General features: G+C 37.6%; 1 protein-coding gene across 4 annotated transcripts in view; it reads left to right on the forward strand.

The window, feature by feature from the left end:
• Nek11 (NIMA related kinase 11) overlaps window positions 1-14,405 on the forward strand; it is a 212,526-nt gene that overhangs the window by 71,985 nt on the left and 126,136 nt on the right. For all 4 annotated transcript variants that reach the window (XM_051205802.1, XM_051205792.1, XM_051205809.1 and 1 more), the window contains 2 exons: window positions 13,276-13,425; window positions 13,534-13,612. In XM_051205802.1, coding sequence (XP_051061759.1) covers window positions 13,276-13,425; window positions 13,534-13,612 — 229 coding nt within the window. The remainder of the gene's footprint in view (window positions 1-13,275; window positions 13,426-13,533; window positions 13,613-14,405) is intronic.

A 14,405-nucleotide genomic window follows, 5' to 3' on the forward strand; every position in this document is an offset into this window, starting at 1 on the left:
TGCTTTCCTATTGGCCAACAGTGCTTTATTCATTAACCAGTAAGAGAAACATATTTACAGAATGACACCTCCCATCATCTCCTATTTTCTGCCTAAAATAAAAAGAAGGGTTTTAACTATAGTATAGCAAAATATATCACACAACAGTTATCAAATAAGATCACAGTTAACAATATTTAGTCCATTAACATTTAGTAAGACTTAAAGAAAATATTCTATCATCTATCCTATCTTTGTGAGTCTAAAGTCTTATATGTAACTTATCTTTAATCCTAACTAAGGAAAACTATAACCATAACTATCTATCTTCAACTCCTTCAAAGACCACAGAAGGATAATATATAAACTCTAGAAATGACAGAGACAACTCACTGACTGGTCAGTTACCTGAAGTTCTTCTGTAATCTTCCATCTTCAGCCCATAGGCCATAGTGTGCCTGACAGACTCCTCAGCAAAGTAGGAAACTTTAAACTGTCTGATGGAATTGGCAGTTTGTCAGTCACTTTTCTCTGTATCCTGCAGACTGTCTGGCAGACTCTTCCATGAAGCCGGAACCCTGTAGCAATGTCCATCTTGAATCAGCAGTCACTTTCCTGTGGGTCTGCATGTCCAGTTTATACCGCATAAAGTCAAACAGTCCAGACAAGAACAATATCTTGTCCAAATGGCTAATCTTGCCATATTGAAAGTGAATTCCATAACATGTTTCTTTAATGTCCATCTTCCTTTCTGACGCAGGTGGTGTTGCCAGGAGCAATTGTGCCTCATTGTCAAGAAAAACCCCAAACCATTTTAAATGCCATATTCTGTAGGTCTTTGAAAGGTTTGAAGAATGCGTATTCATCTTAAATACATCTCTGTATATCTAGAAATCCTAACTTAATATAAGTTCTGACATCATAGGTAACTATTTATAATCTGAATTAAATTATACATTACATTTTTAAATGAGCTATATAAACACAATACCTAAATAAGAGGAGAATCATAAATATCACAAAATTAACATTAAATTTGTATCAATAAATGAAAATCCATTCCAAAACAAAGTATTCATATCTATACCATTATCCCCTTTTTACCTTTAAAAAGATTGGTTGTGATCATTAACCATTTATAACCACCCCATTTAAATAAAAACAAACATTTATAAACAATATTTGAGAATTTAGGCGTCATTCTTTCCAAACTGCTTCCTGCTGGTAGGGGGCGCTGTCATGGGGGAATCCTAAGAAGACACAGAAATCTTGGCTGTAATTTGCAAGGCCGCCTTGTCCCAACTGTTTTGAATGTTGGATCACCTGACATGTTGTTTCAGGGGTTCTTGCTTGATCAAACCAAGTTAGTCTGGAAGGAATCCACAGCTTTTCATTTTCTGTGTAAACAAAAATAGAAATTCTTTTCCCCAGTAACCTGTCCTTAGACTTAAATTTTGGAGTCAAAGCATTTTTAAAATAGATAAATTGAATTAATCCAGCAGCATTTTTTTTTTAACTGTTGTTGGTATTCCTCAGCAGTCAAGCAATTTAAAGGTAACAGAACAGCATATATTATCCAAAGTTTCTCTGTGCTTTCCATCTTTATGTAGCTTTTTTATTACTCTATTTCTTCTACTTCTATTTTTTCATTTTTTGAGACAGGGTTTCTCTGTGTAACTTTTATTTGTCCTGTAATTAACTCTGCATATCAGGTTTACTTTGAAATCACAGAGATCTGCTTGCCTCTGTCTTCCGAGTTCTGGAATTAAAGGCGTGTGCTACCACACCCAGCTACACTCTGTCTTCTTAAAACCATTTTATTCTTTTTCTCTCCAAAGCCTACATATATTTTAAAATGCACTGCAAACCTTTAGCAGTTTTTCTTAACCTGAATCTGTCTTTACTACAAAACTTTATCTTTTTTGGCCATGAGTCTTTTATCTGCTAAACAACAACATTGCTAAAATGAAAGCCACAGCTGTATTAGCCTCCATCTTTCCAAGATGGCGGCGGGCACCTTCACCACCAACACTGAGAGCTGTGCTCGCTGCCTTGGTCTATGCTGCCATCCAGCAGCATGCTGCTGGCTTGGAGATGTGGTCACTGCCATTGCCAGCTCTCGTATATACTAATGAATTATTATCAGAGCTCTTTAAAAGCCATGCGGTTTTTTGACACTTATGCTGAGTCACAAAATCTCCCTTAAAGGAGCCACACAAGTCTCTGCTTGTCTCTAGCAAAGCAGAGCCCATCTGAGAGAAATGCTGCTACCAAGAAGCCTTGCTTATCTCTGTTCTTTTGTTTCTAAAACCATTTTTAAGCTTTTGTTAAGTTTTAAGTGGAATTTCTTTGCCCCATGTTGGATGCTATAATGTTACATATAAGATTTCTTCCACCAGCCGGTCTGGTCCCACCCGCAGGTCAGCCCCAAATAATACAGAGACGCTGTATTAATATATAATTCTGTTGGCCAATTACTAGTTTCTTATCTGCTAGCTCTGTCTTAATTATTAACCAATTTCTATTAATCTAAGTACTTCTATGTGGTCTTATCTTCCCGGAGAGAGCAGCTGGCGTTCTGCTCTCTCCAGTCTCTCCATGTTGACTCTTCCTTACTCCTTCCTCTCTCCTGCTTGTCTCCTAGTCCCACCTATCTTGCTTTCTTGTTGGCCAACACCCATTTTTTTAATTGGATTATTTTTTTCATGTCTAGTTTCTTGGATCCTTTATATATTTTGGATATAAGCCCTCTGTCGGATATGAGGTTGCTGAAGATCTTTGCCCATTTTGTAGGCTGCTGTGTAAAAGGGGCTCTTAATTGGTCTAGATAATAAAAGGCCAGAATCAAATATAGAGAGAAATGCTGAGAGATCAGAGAGAAGGAGCAAGCCACAGCACGCCTTATCTCCTAAGCATCTCAGCAGAGAAGAGAGCCATTTCTTGTTTCTCCCTGCTTATATCCTATGTCTGCCCAGCTCTGTCACTTCCTGTCTGTCTGTACAGCCCTCCACACCTCTGTGGTTAGTTAGTGGCAAGTTCCATTCTCTGGCCCCCAGACAGGCTTTATTTGTGCAAGAAAGATATCACCACATTGCTGTTTTGGCCTATTGGTGGTGTCCTTTGCCTTACAGAAGATTTTCAGTTTCATGAGGTCCCATTTATTGTCAGTCTCAGTGTCTGTGCTGGTGCTCAATTCAGGAAGTTGTCTCACTTCTTTTTCTATCTTTTCTATCAAGTTTAGTGTATCTGAATTTATCTTGAAGTCTTTGATTCACTTGGGCTTGAGTTTTGTGAAGGGGATAAATATGTATCTGCTTGCATTCTTCTATCTGCTGCCATCCATTTATGTCAGCACCACTTGTTGAAGATGCTTTCTTTTTCCATGTACAATTTTGGCTTCTTTGTCAAAAATCAGGTGTTCATAGGTGTGTATATCTATGCCTGGGTCTTCAATGTGATTTCATTGACCCACCTGTCTTTTTTTTTTTTTATGGCAATACCATTCAGTTTTTTATTACTGTAGCTCTGTAGTAGAGCTTGAATTCAGGGATGGTGATGCCCCTGACAGGTCTTTTATTTTATAGGATTGTTTTAGATATCTTGGGTGTTTTGTTTTTCTATATGAAGTTGAGTATTGTTCTTTCAATGTCTGCACAGAATAGTGTTAGAATTTTGATGCAAATTGCATTGAATCTGTAGATTGCTTTTGGTAAGATGGCCAATTTTAGTATTTAATTCTAACAATCCATTAGCATGAAAGATTTTTTCCATCTTCTGATATTTATTTCCATTTCTTTCTTTAAAGACTTGAAGTGCTTGTGGACACAGTTACCTTGGTACCCAAACCACACAAAAACTCAATAAACAAAAAGAGAGGATTACAGACCAATTTTCCTCATGAACATTGATGCAAAAATACTTAATAAAATATTGGCAAATAGAATTCAAGAACACATCCAAAAGATCATTCACCATGATCATCCCAAAGATTCTGTGATGGTTCAACATACGAAAATCTGTCAATGCAACCCATCATATAAACAAATGAAAAGGAAAGAAAAAATGTATAATAATCTCATTAGATGTGGAAAAGGCCTTTGATAAGATCCAACACCCCTTCATGATAAATGTCTTGTAGAGATCATGACTACAAGGAAGTACACCAAATATAATAAAAGCAATATAGAGCAAGCTGACAAACAACGTTAAGTGGAGAGAAACAACGCAATTCCACTAAAATCAGGAACAAGACAAAGCTGCCCATTCTCTCCATACCTACTTAATATAGTACTAAAAAAAATTAGCTAGAATAATAAGACAACAAAAGGAGATCAAAGGCATACAAGTTGGAAGGGAAGAAGTCAAACTTTCACTATTTGCAGATGATATACATAAGCCACCTGAAAAATTCTACCAGGGAACTCCTACAGCTGATGAACGCTTTTAGTGAAGTGGCCGTATGTAAGGTTAACTCAGAAAATATCAGTAGCCCTCTTATCCATACAATTTAATGGTTGAGAAAGAAATCAGGGAAGCTACACCCTTCACAATAGCCACAAACAATATAAAATATCTCAGAGTAACTCTAACCAAGGACGTGAAAGTCCTGTGTTTTATTTTTGTAAGTTTCATTATACTTGGGCATTTTATACAATTCTAAGAGTTTAGGTTATTATACACCGAAGGGAAACCCATTCCTCTTGTCTTAACTTTGTTTCTTTCTCTATCCATTTAACTGTAGCCATTATGTTATGCTTTTTAAATTTTAAGTTTCTTTTTGAGAATTTCATACATTAGTACTTTATTATATCATTTCTATCTTTCCTGTACTCCTAACTCCTCCCATATATCCCTACTCTCAAGTTCATGATCACATTTTTTATAATTATTATCATTGCAGTGTGTGTGTGTGTGTGTGTGTGTGTGTGTGTAAAACCCACTGAGCCCATTAAGTTTGCTCATACTTGGGACTGGTTGAGCTGTCCGGAGGAGTTTGATTCTCTCAGCAGACGTTGACTGCCTGTAGCTCTTCATATTCATACCTTAATGAAAACAACAGAATGCCTCTCAATCACATCAAATGGAAATAGTACCTAAAAGATGATAGGATTTCCTGGCACACTAGAGTCATGCATGCTGGGGCAGTTTTCTGCTTGAGGGTCTGGCAGATCTTTGAAGAAGTAAATTTAGCTACACAGAGACAAGGTAGTTGGGATTTCATTTGCAATTCATTATCAGTCTGAGATTTGGAAACCTGCTCTGCAATTCTGGCAGCCTGGACAGATGGCAACTTGGGAGATTTAGGGTGGGATATGTCTCACATGTACCTGATTCCCACTTTCCCTTTCATTTCATACAGTGTGATCCCTTAGGATATATTTGTTTAGCTCTTCAAAGCTGGATGTATTTTGGAAAAAGAAAGGAGTGCAAGTCATAGATGTCTAAATAAAATGCACTCTGTGTGTCTGTGTGTGTGTGTGTTTCTCTACTTCTGCTTTTCAACACTAGTGCTTTCTATCTTCAAAAGGATTGAATTTAGGAAGTGATATAATAAGTTTCATATAAAAATATCTGGTTGGAAATTGGAGAAAAGTGTAGATATATGCAGTTATAGTTATCAGAATAAAGGATACATCTAGGAGATAGTTTTTAAAATCTATGACTTGGCAATCAAGACATCTTTGACCCCCCAAAGCCATAGGCATTTGTTCAATTATGTTGTCTCATATTTCTGTTGCTAGCACCTACTTCTTGCATGTGCACTGTGGCATAGCAGCTCCATTTCTACAGGTTCCTGGCTGATAAATGAAGCCTCTGTGCATTCAAGCATATGCACATAGCAACAGATCAAAGTGATCCAAGTAAATAAAAAGCAGCATGCTTGAAGTGTAGCCAAGAGGATTTCCATAAAAGAGTGGTCACATCAATACCCTTTGGTTACTTAATCAGACTGTGGATCTAATTATTCCGTCATCTGTTTAGCAAAGGAATTGTGCATCAACCTTAATAAATTCACCAAGCATGGCTCAGGTGGAGTTAGGTCTCCACAACACCAGGGTTTATTTTGTCAATGTGCTCACAGTTCATAGATCTCTAGACCCTGTTTGTTTCTAAGCCTTGCAAAAGCAAAATCCATGCTGATGGCTCTCCTTTCCCTTTTCCAGAAGGTCTCACAGCATCCCCTGTATTTGCCTTGATCAGATGCCCTGTGTGCTCTTACCTAAGGCCTCAGCAATCATTAATGGTGGTTTACAGTTCCATACAAAATGTGATGTAAGTTTAAAGTCAAACCCATCTGAAAAGCTCTGTTGGAGCCAGCCCTGATTTCTAACTCAAGAGCCTATAATGATCTGAAATGCTCAGATAGAAGGAGCATTCAGAGCTCGTGTCTATATAGGCAGGCAGGCAGGGTTGTAATCCTCGTTCTACCACCTGCTCAGTGTGGATGGTACCCTGAACCACTTACCTGACCCAATTGCAATTATAGTAATAGTTGTGAAGCAAATTCAGTGAGTTAAAATATGGCTCAGTGGGTAAAGTGCTTGCTATGCAAGCACCAGTACCCACTTCAGATCCCCAGGATCCATGTAAAAAGCTGGGCCATCGTGGAGGGCACCTATAATCTCAGCACTCAGGAGGCAGACACAGGGTATCCTTGGAGCAAGCTGGCTAGCTAGACCATTAGATCAGGGAGCTCTGGGTTCAAGTGAGAGACCCTACCTCAATAAACAAAGTGTGGAGCAATTGAAGAAGACACCCCGTGTCAACTTTGGGCCTCTACAGGCACGCACACACATAACACACACACACACACACACACACACACACACACAGAGAGAGAGAGAGAGAGAGAGAGAGAGAGAGAGAGAGAGAGAGAGAGAGAGGAGGGAGGCAGAGAGATAGACAGAGAAAGAGCTCACTACACAGACTTACACATATATATGGTATGTGTATCTCTCTGTCTCAGTCTGTCTATCTCTCTGTCTCACTGTCTTTCTCTCCTTTCTCTGTGTAAAGAAAGTAGATTTATCTCATGGTAGACACTATTAAGTTTTCAATCATCAGTTTGATTGGTGTCATGGTTACCATTTGTGTTATTGGTAAAGGCATTAATAACCACTCTGATTCCAAGACAGCTCAAGATGCCCTGGGTCAGAGATTTGGGGTGGTTTGGATAAGTATGGCCCCCCATAGGGCTCATATATTTGAGTGACACTAGTTAAGAGAGATTGGGAAGTGTGACCTTCTTGGAGTAGTTGTGGCTTTGTTGGAGGGTGTGTGTCATTGGGGGAGGGCTTTGAGGTTTCAAATGCTCAAGCCAGGCCCAGTGCCTTTCTCTGCCTGCTGATCTAGATGTAGAACTTTCAACTACTCTCCAGCACCATGTCTGCCGGCATGCTGCCATGCTTTCTGCCATGATGACAGTGGACTAAACCTCTGAACTGAAAGCAAGCACCAGTTAAATGCTATCCTTCATAAGAGTTGCCATGATCATGGCATCTCTTCACTGCAATAGAATGCTAACCAAGGGAGACCATTGTTCCCACCCGGCCCTTCCAACCTGGTAGTGGGGTTTGTATGGCTTTGTTCTGTCAACCTCTGTCTTTATTTTTGTTTGTTTGTTTGTTTGTTTTTGTTTTTTTAACTTTTATTCTAGGCCAGGCATTTGTGGTACAAGCCTTTAACCCCAGCACTTAGGAGGAAGAGGCAGGAGGATCTCTGTGAGCTTGAGGCCAGCCTGGTTTTCAGGGCTAGTTTTAGGACAGGCTCCAAAGCAATACAAAGAAACCCTGCCTTGAAAAAAAAGAAACTTTTCATTCCTAGCATAACAAGTACTGATTTGATCTTGTCGTTTTTTTAGCCATTCTAGAAGCATGCATAATTACTACCCTGGGGTGCTTATTTGCATTTCTTTGATGTCTAATAATGTTGATCATCTCATGAGTTTTGATCATTTAGTATTTGTTGAAAATCTTCTCCCTCCTCCACAGTATTGTTTACCTTTGCCTTAATCAAGTGATAGAATTTGTGTATGTCATTTGAAACAGTTCTCTTTTACTTCCTTCATTACCTTGCTTTCTTCTTTGCCAATACCACACTCTTATAAGTAAAGAGTTGTTAAATAAAACTGTTCGGTAGCACGTCCATTTAAATTTGAAGTCATCTTGTCAATTCATATATAAGAAGAAAAACCCAGTACGATTCTAACCACTATTGCGTTGGGTCTGTAAATCACTTTAGGAAAAAATTGGGGTCTTCCTCTTATTGAAATCTTCCAGTATGAATGCATCTGTCTCTTTTGCTTTTGTCCATTAATTTCCCTCATCACTATATCATGGCTGACCATGGAGGATCTAGCACACCTCTTGCTAAGTTTATTTATAGACATTTGACATTTTGTGATGTTAGTGTAAGTGGCACAATTAATTTCATTTTAAAAGTGCTATCTCTGCTAACTTAGAGACAGGGACTACCTTTATATCCAGCAACTTTGCTGAGTCCTTTTGTTATTTCCAAAGGGTTTTAGAGTCTTCTGGGCTTTTTATATAGTCAGTCATTTTGACTTGATTAATGATAACTTAATATTCTTAGCTTATCTTTATAACTTATTTTTTCTAACCTTATTGTCCCAGGTATTCATTTCCTGTAGTATAGATAAGGTATATTGAGTCTTATCTTGATCCCAGTCTTAGTAGGAAATTGTAAAAACTCAGTATGTCACCAATAAGTACATTCTTTACTATATATTTTAAAGCTCTAAAAACAAGGCTAAGGAAATTTCCTTTGTTTATTATGCTGCATTCTTTATAAAACTACAGATGAGTGTTGACTATTGAGGAGGAAGTGCTTTTTTCCCCCAATCTGTTATAAATGTAGCCTTTAATGGCTGAGCCATCTCTCAAGCTTGTTTTTTCCAAATCTGTTAAGGTGATGTTACAGTTTTTCTTTTGTTTCCTCTAATGAGGCATATATCCTTAATTGACTATTTAAATGCTAGATCAAGACCATGTTCCTGAAGTGAAAAACCACTTGTTAATGTTGTTAATGATCTGAACCTTTTAAACATATCATAACATTGTATTTGTGGTGTGTTTGTGTGTGTGTGTGTGTGTGTGTGTGTGTGTGTGTGTGTTGGGAATTTAAAATCTATACTCTGTCCCTATTTTGATATATAATTTTTAAATTACCAAGTTTCATTTAGATCATAAATTTAAACATTTATCTCCTTTCAATTTTGTTACAGCTTCATTCAGTAAGCTTTTTTATTTAATCCAAGGACTTTAGGTGTGTTTCCTATTTAATCGAAGGACTCTAGATTTGTTCCAAGGACTTTAGATATGTTTCCTATTTATTCTAAGGATTTTAGATGTGTGTTTAATTTTAATCTAAGGACGTTAGCTGTATATTTCTCTTTAATCTATGGACTTCAGATGAGTGTTTCCCAGTTAAGCTAAGGACTTTAGATGTTTATTTCCTGTTAATCCAAGGATTTTAGATGTGTACTTCCTGTTTAATCTTAGGACTTTAGATGTGTGTTTTCTGTTTATTCCAAGGAATTTAGATGTATGTTTCCTAATTTCTTAGATGTTGGAGGTTTCTTATCCCCTTCTCCTATCATTTTTTATTTATTTTATTTTTTAACTTTTTATTGATTTATCATGCATCCTAATCTCATTCATCTTCCCGTCCCTTTGTATCTGCCCTCTGTCCTTACACTCCCCAACACAAAATAAAAGAAAATTTAAAAGAAAAACTCATTGTGGAATCTGTAGTGTGGTTCAGTGAGTCACACAGTATACCCTTTCGTCCATACATCTTTACTTGCAAGTGTTCATTTCAATGAGTAATTAGTCTGGCTTGATGCCTCTGGCTTCTGCCTTAATACAGGGACTCTTCCTGGATATCTTGTTGTTGCCCAGTGTAGTGCAGATCCTGCAGCTTTGCAGCTGCAGGACTGGTCCTTCACATACTTCAGTAGTTCATAGATGAGGTAGGTGTTGGGTTGGTCTATCTCATAGCCCTGGTTCAGGGCCTTGGTGGTAGTGGGGTTGGTTAGCCCACCAGTTTTCCATCACCACCACCACCACCAAGGAAAGCTCTCCAGAATTGCCCAAGTTAGCTTACCTCAATGCAGCAGGCAGCAAAAGGGTGGGGCCAGTCCTGCTCTCAAGTCTTGGGGTGGGGGTGGGGGCGCTCATTCTCACCTACACCACCTTTCTATCCTTCTTGGTTTTAATGTCTAGTTTACTTGCTTTGTAGCCAAAGAATGTGTTCTCAACATTTTGATTCTTGAACTCATTGAAACTTGTCTATTACCTTGTGTATGGTCAGCTTTGATAAATGGTTCATGAGTTTGAAAATAATGTGAATTTTGTCATTATAGGGTCCATTAATGGCAATTTGTCAATTTGGGTTATTATGTTGTGTTTATTTTCTCCATCCTTACTGATTTTGATGTCTGTATGTTCTGGTGATATTGAGTGATCATGAACCCCATGATTGAGCATGTTTAGTTCTGTTTTTTCTCTCTCTCTCTCTCACACACACACATGCACATTTGATGCACACACATTTAAAATTGTCATGTTTCTGATAGCTTGATTTCATCTATATCTTAATAGTGATACCTGCCTCAAAGCCTGTTTCATCTGATTTGAGTATACCCACACCAGCAATATTTTGGCAAGTGCTTGTCTGATAGATCTTTGTTTTTTGAATTTTTACTTGTAGAAAGTGGCCATGCCATGCCATGAATGTAGAGGTCAGGAGGAAACTCAGGAGCCAACTTTCTTCTTACCACTGTGATTGTGATTAAACTCAGGTCATCAGGCTTGCACCTTCACCTGCTAAGGCATCCCACTGGCTCTGCACATAGAACTCTACCTAACTTTCTCATATTAAGATTCTACATTCAAAACAGCTGGACAAAGCAACCTTACAGCCAGAATTTCTGCATCTTCTTAGAATCCCCCATGACAGCGCCCCTTACCAGCAGGAAGTAGTTTGGAAAGAACGACGCCCAAATTCCCAAATATTTTCTATAAATGTTTGTTTTCATTGAAATGGACTTGGTTATAATATATATATATATATATGTATATATATATATATATATATATATGTGTGTGTGTGTGTGTATATATATATATGAAACCCAAGGATATTTGGAGAGCAGTATTTTTTTTTAATCCAGTCAGATAAGCCATTTTCAACTGAACTATTTTACTGTTACACTTAATGCAACTGTGTTTGCATTTTATCTTATTGTTTATGTTCTATGTCCCATTTGTTTTGTTTTCATTTTATTTCCTTCCTTCTTTTAGTTTAAAATTTTGTCACTGATTTTTTTTCTCTCCTAGCTTGTTTTATTTACTTGTATGTTATCTTATTCTTCAATGATAACTCTAGAAAATACACATGCATCCTTATTATTATGTAGTAAAATTGTCATTATAGCTTCTTTCTCGGTAGCAGAAAGAACTGAAAACACTTTAAGTCTTGTTCTTTTTTGTCTTTTGTGTTATCTTGCCATAAACTTTATTATACACAAATTTTAGATCCAACAAGATATTATCAATATTGTGCAGATTAATGCTGTTTATACATATTCACAGAGTATTTCTTTAATGTTGTTTGTTTGTTCTAGCATTGCTTGTTTCTGCCAAGGATCATTTTTCCTTATTAGAAGAACTCCTTTCCAGAGTGTGTTTAGTGCTTTCCTGCTGGCAAGGAACACTCTGTTTTTATTTTTTTGAATGTCATTATTTTATATTCATTTGAAGAAATTTATCATCCTGGATTCTGAAATCTAAGTATATTAAAATGCCTGTATAAGATACCATTTGCTACTCTTACAGATGGACACAAAATAGACTAAGCTTCAGATACTTTCTTATCTACAATGTTTATGTTGACATTGGTGCTCTAGTTGGTTCTGTATAATTGCTTCTGATACTATGTTTCTTTCTCACTGAAATAGTAGAGCGTTGGAAGGAAAATGCAGTTTACCATTTACGACTGTGTGATCTTGACCAAGTCACTTAGCTTCTCACAGCCAATTCCCTTGTCTGTGAGAAAAGAAAAAAAAAAAAAAAAAAAAAAAAAAACAAAACAAACCAAAAATCTGATATTGGTTTCATTTCACTTGGGGAGTCTGAGTTCTTGTTGGATTGTACATGGAAGTGCTTTGTTAGCAGCTGGAAAGTGTTAGGGCTATTGTGGCTTATTGGAACAGAAACATTTTCAGTGTGGATGTTCAGAATCCTCTTCCATGTGTACACTTCCATAAGAAACCAGGGAATAAATTCTATGTTCATGTGCATATTTATGTATACTCTTCCCTCATGAAATGCCGTGCTAAAAGTTACATAACATATAGCTTATAGACATTCTATCACAAACTCTTTTTTTTTTCTCAAGCAACCATTATGAAAAGGGGAGTCTGGCCATTACATAATTCACAATGCCCATAAGATAAAATAGTCTGATATTTCTCAATACTGAGCTCAGGGAAGACTTTAATGTTCACTTTCTTTATAATGTGGAACCATTACAGACATGTTCCTGACAGCTCATAGGTTACTAGTTGGCATGGTTAATCCACCTCAGCATTGAGCTGATCTCTGATTTTGATCTCCTGCTTCATGATCCCCAAGGGAGAGTTATACATTTTAATGTGAGCCGCAAATAGTTCCCTTTCTACTTGCAAATGGATTCTATTCAGAAAACTAATAAATAATGCCAGCTTCCTTTTCAACATGCACAGTACACACAGAGGGTGGGGCAGACTGATAAATTAAAATTTCATTATGCATACATAACTTTTAAAAAGTACCTTAGGCAGGTAATATGTAGCTGCATTTTGTTTTTCTTTTATAGAAACTAATTTAAAAATTCCCAGCTACATTAATCAAATTTTAGACTCTACTCTGTGTAAACATCTTGCTATTGGAATATTTGTTTTTCCTTTGGAAAAAGTAGTGTTCAGTTCTCTCTCTCCACTTCATCTTTTGATGGTTATTGGATTTGTTTGCTGTGGGGCTACATGCATATGAGTGTGCCTGTGTGTGTGTGTGTGTGTGTGTGTCCCTGTCTGTCTGTCTGTCTGTCTATTTGTCTATTTGTCTGTCTTTTAGGTCCAAGTTTTTCTTGGCAAATATGTAATCTGCAAACAAACTCAAATGGATGTTGGTCATTGTAGCTAACATCTCAATATCTCTGAGGTTTTTTTTATAGTGAACAAATTTTAAATGGGACATTTGTTCTTTGTTTAAATGTTTTGATTTTTGTCTGCAGGTCACTGGCATGTATTTTATATGAGATGTGTTGCATGGATCATGCGTTTGCCGGTTCCAGTTTCTTGTCTGTGGTTTTAAATATTGTCGAAGGCAACACACCTTCACTCCCCGAGGGATTCCCACAAGAACTAAACACCATCATGCAACGGTATGGAAGCAAGTCTGAAACAGAGACCACTGAAATTTCATCCCTGTGTTTGAAATGAACTTAGGTTTTTGTTCATTTGAAAAGTGATTTTTTTTTCAAATATTACAGCATGTTGAACAAGAGTCCTTCATTGAGACCCTCTGCTGTAGAAATTTTAAAACTCCCTTACATCGACGAGCAGCTTCAGGTACTGGAAATGAGAGCGGTCTCGGGGCTATACTGTGGGACTGAGATTCGGCTAAGAATCAGACAGAAAGGAGGAAAGCAGGCTTTAAGTGAAGCCCAGGAACACTGGGAAAATCTGTTTGCAAAGGCTACCTGATGCCACCAGACATGGAGAGTTGGAGCTCTAATTTTCTGCCTAAAAACATTATTATTCAACCAGTGGCTCTGAGATTGACAAATCTTGCCTGAACACTTTGAAATCCACCCCTATTAGTACAAGAATGTACTGCTAATAATATGGAAATCTGGGATTTTTCACTGAACCATTATTATTCCCTGCTTTAGGACAGGATTTAGTATCTTTAATTGACTAGGTCTTTGTTCTTTTCCTTCGAATTAGGGAGCTGGATTATGCAGGCCTGGGGTGTAAGCAGCAAACTGTCCTCTCCAAGGCTTTTATCTTTCACAGACCTGTGAGGCTTTGGCTAACACCTCAGCAAGTTTCCTCTGTTATGAATAACTCTAACAGGTGCCACCAGGTCATCTGTCTTGTAACAGGTGCCTGCTTTTCACCAGTGGGTTAAGATCTAAATCCAGAGGAAGCAAAGATATCAGTATAGTGTGCTCATCCATGAGACACAGTGCTGACCCCAGGGAGGCTGAAAAGAAAGGGCGGGCACAGCCTGTTCTGCTCATATTTGACTGCTAGGGTAAGGATTCGGTAGCCAAAGGAGAGGAGGAAACATGAAAATGATAGCAACAGCCAAGAAGAAAGGAGACCGATGTTGGAAGAAAGAGTAAGGGAGAGAAAAGGG

This window comes from Phodopus roborovskii, unplaced genomic scaffold (assembly GCF_943737965.1).
Source record: "Phodopus roborovskii unplaced genomic scaffold, PHOROB, whole genome shotgun sequence".
Classification (NCBI taxonomy): domain Eukaryota; kingdom Metazoa; phylum Chordata; class Mammalia; order Rodentia; family Cricetidae; genus Phodopus; species Phodopus roborovskii.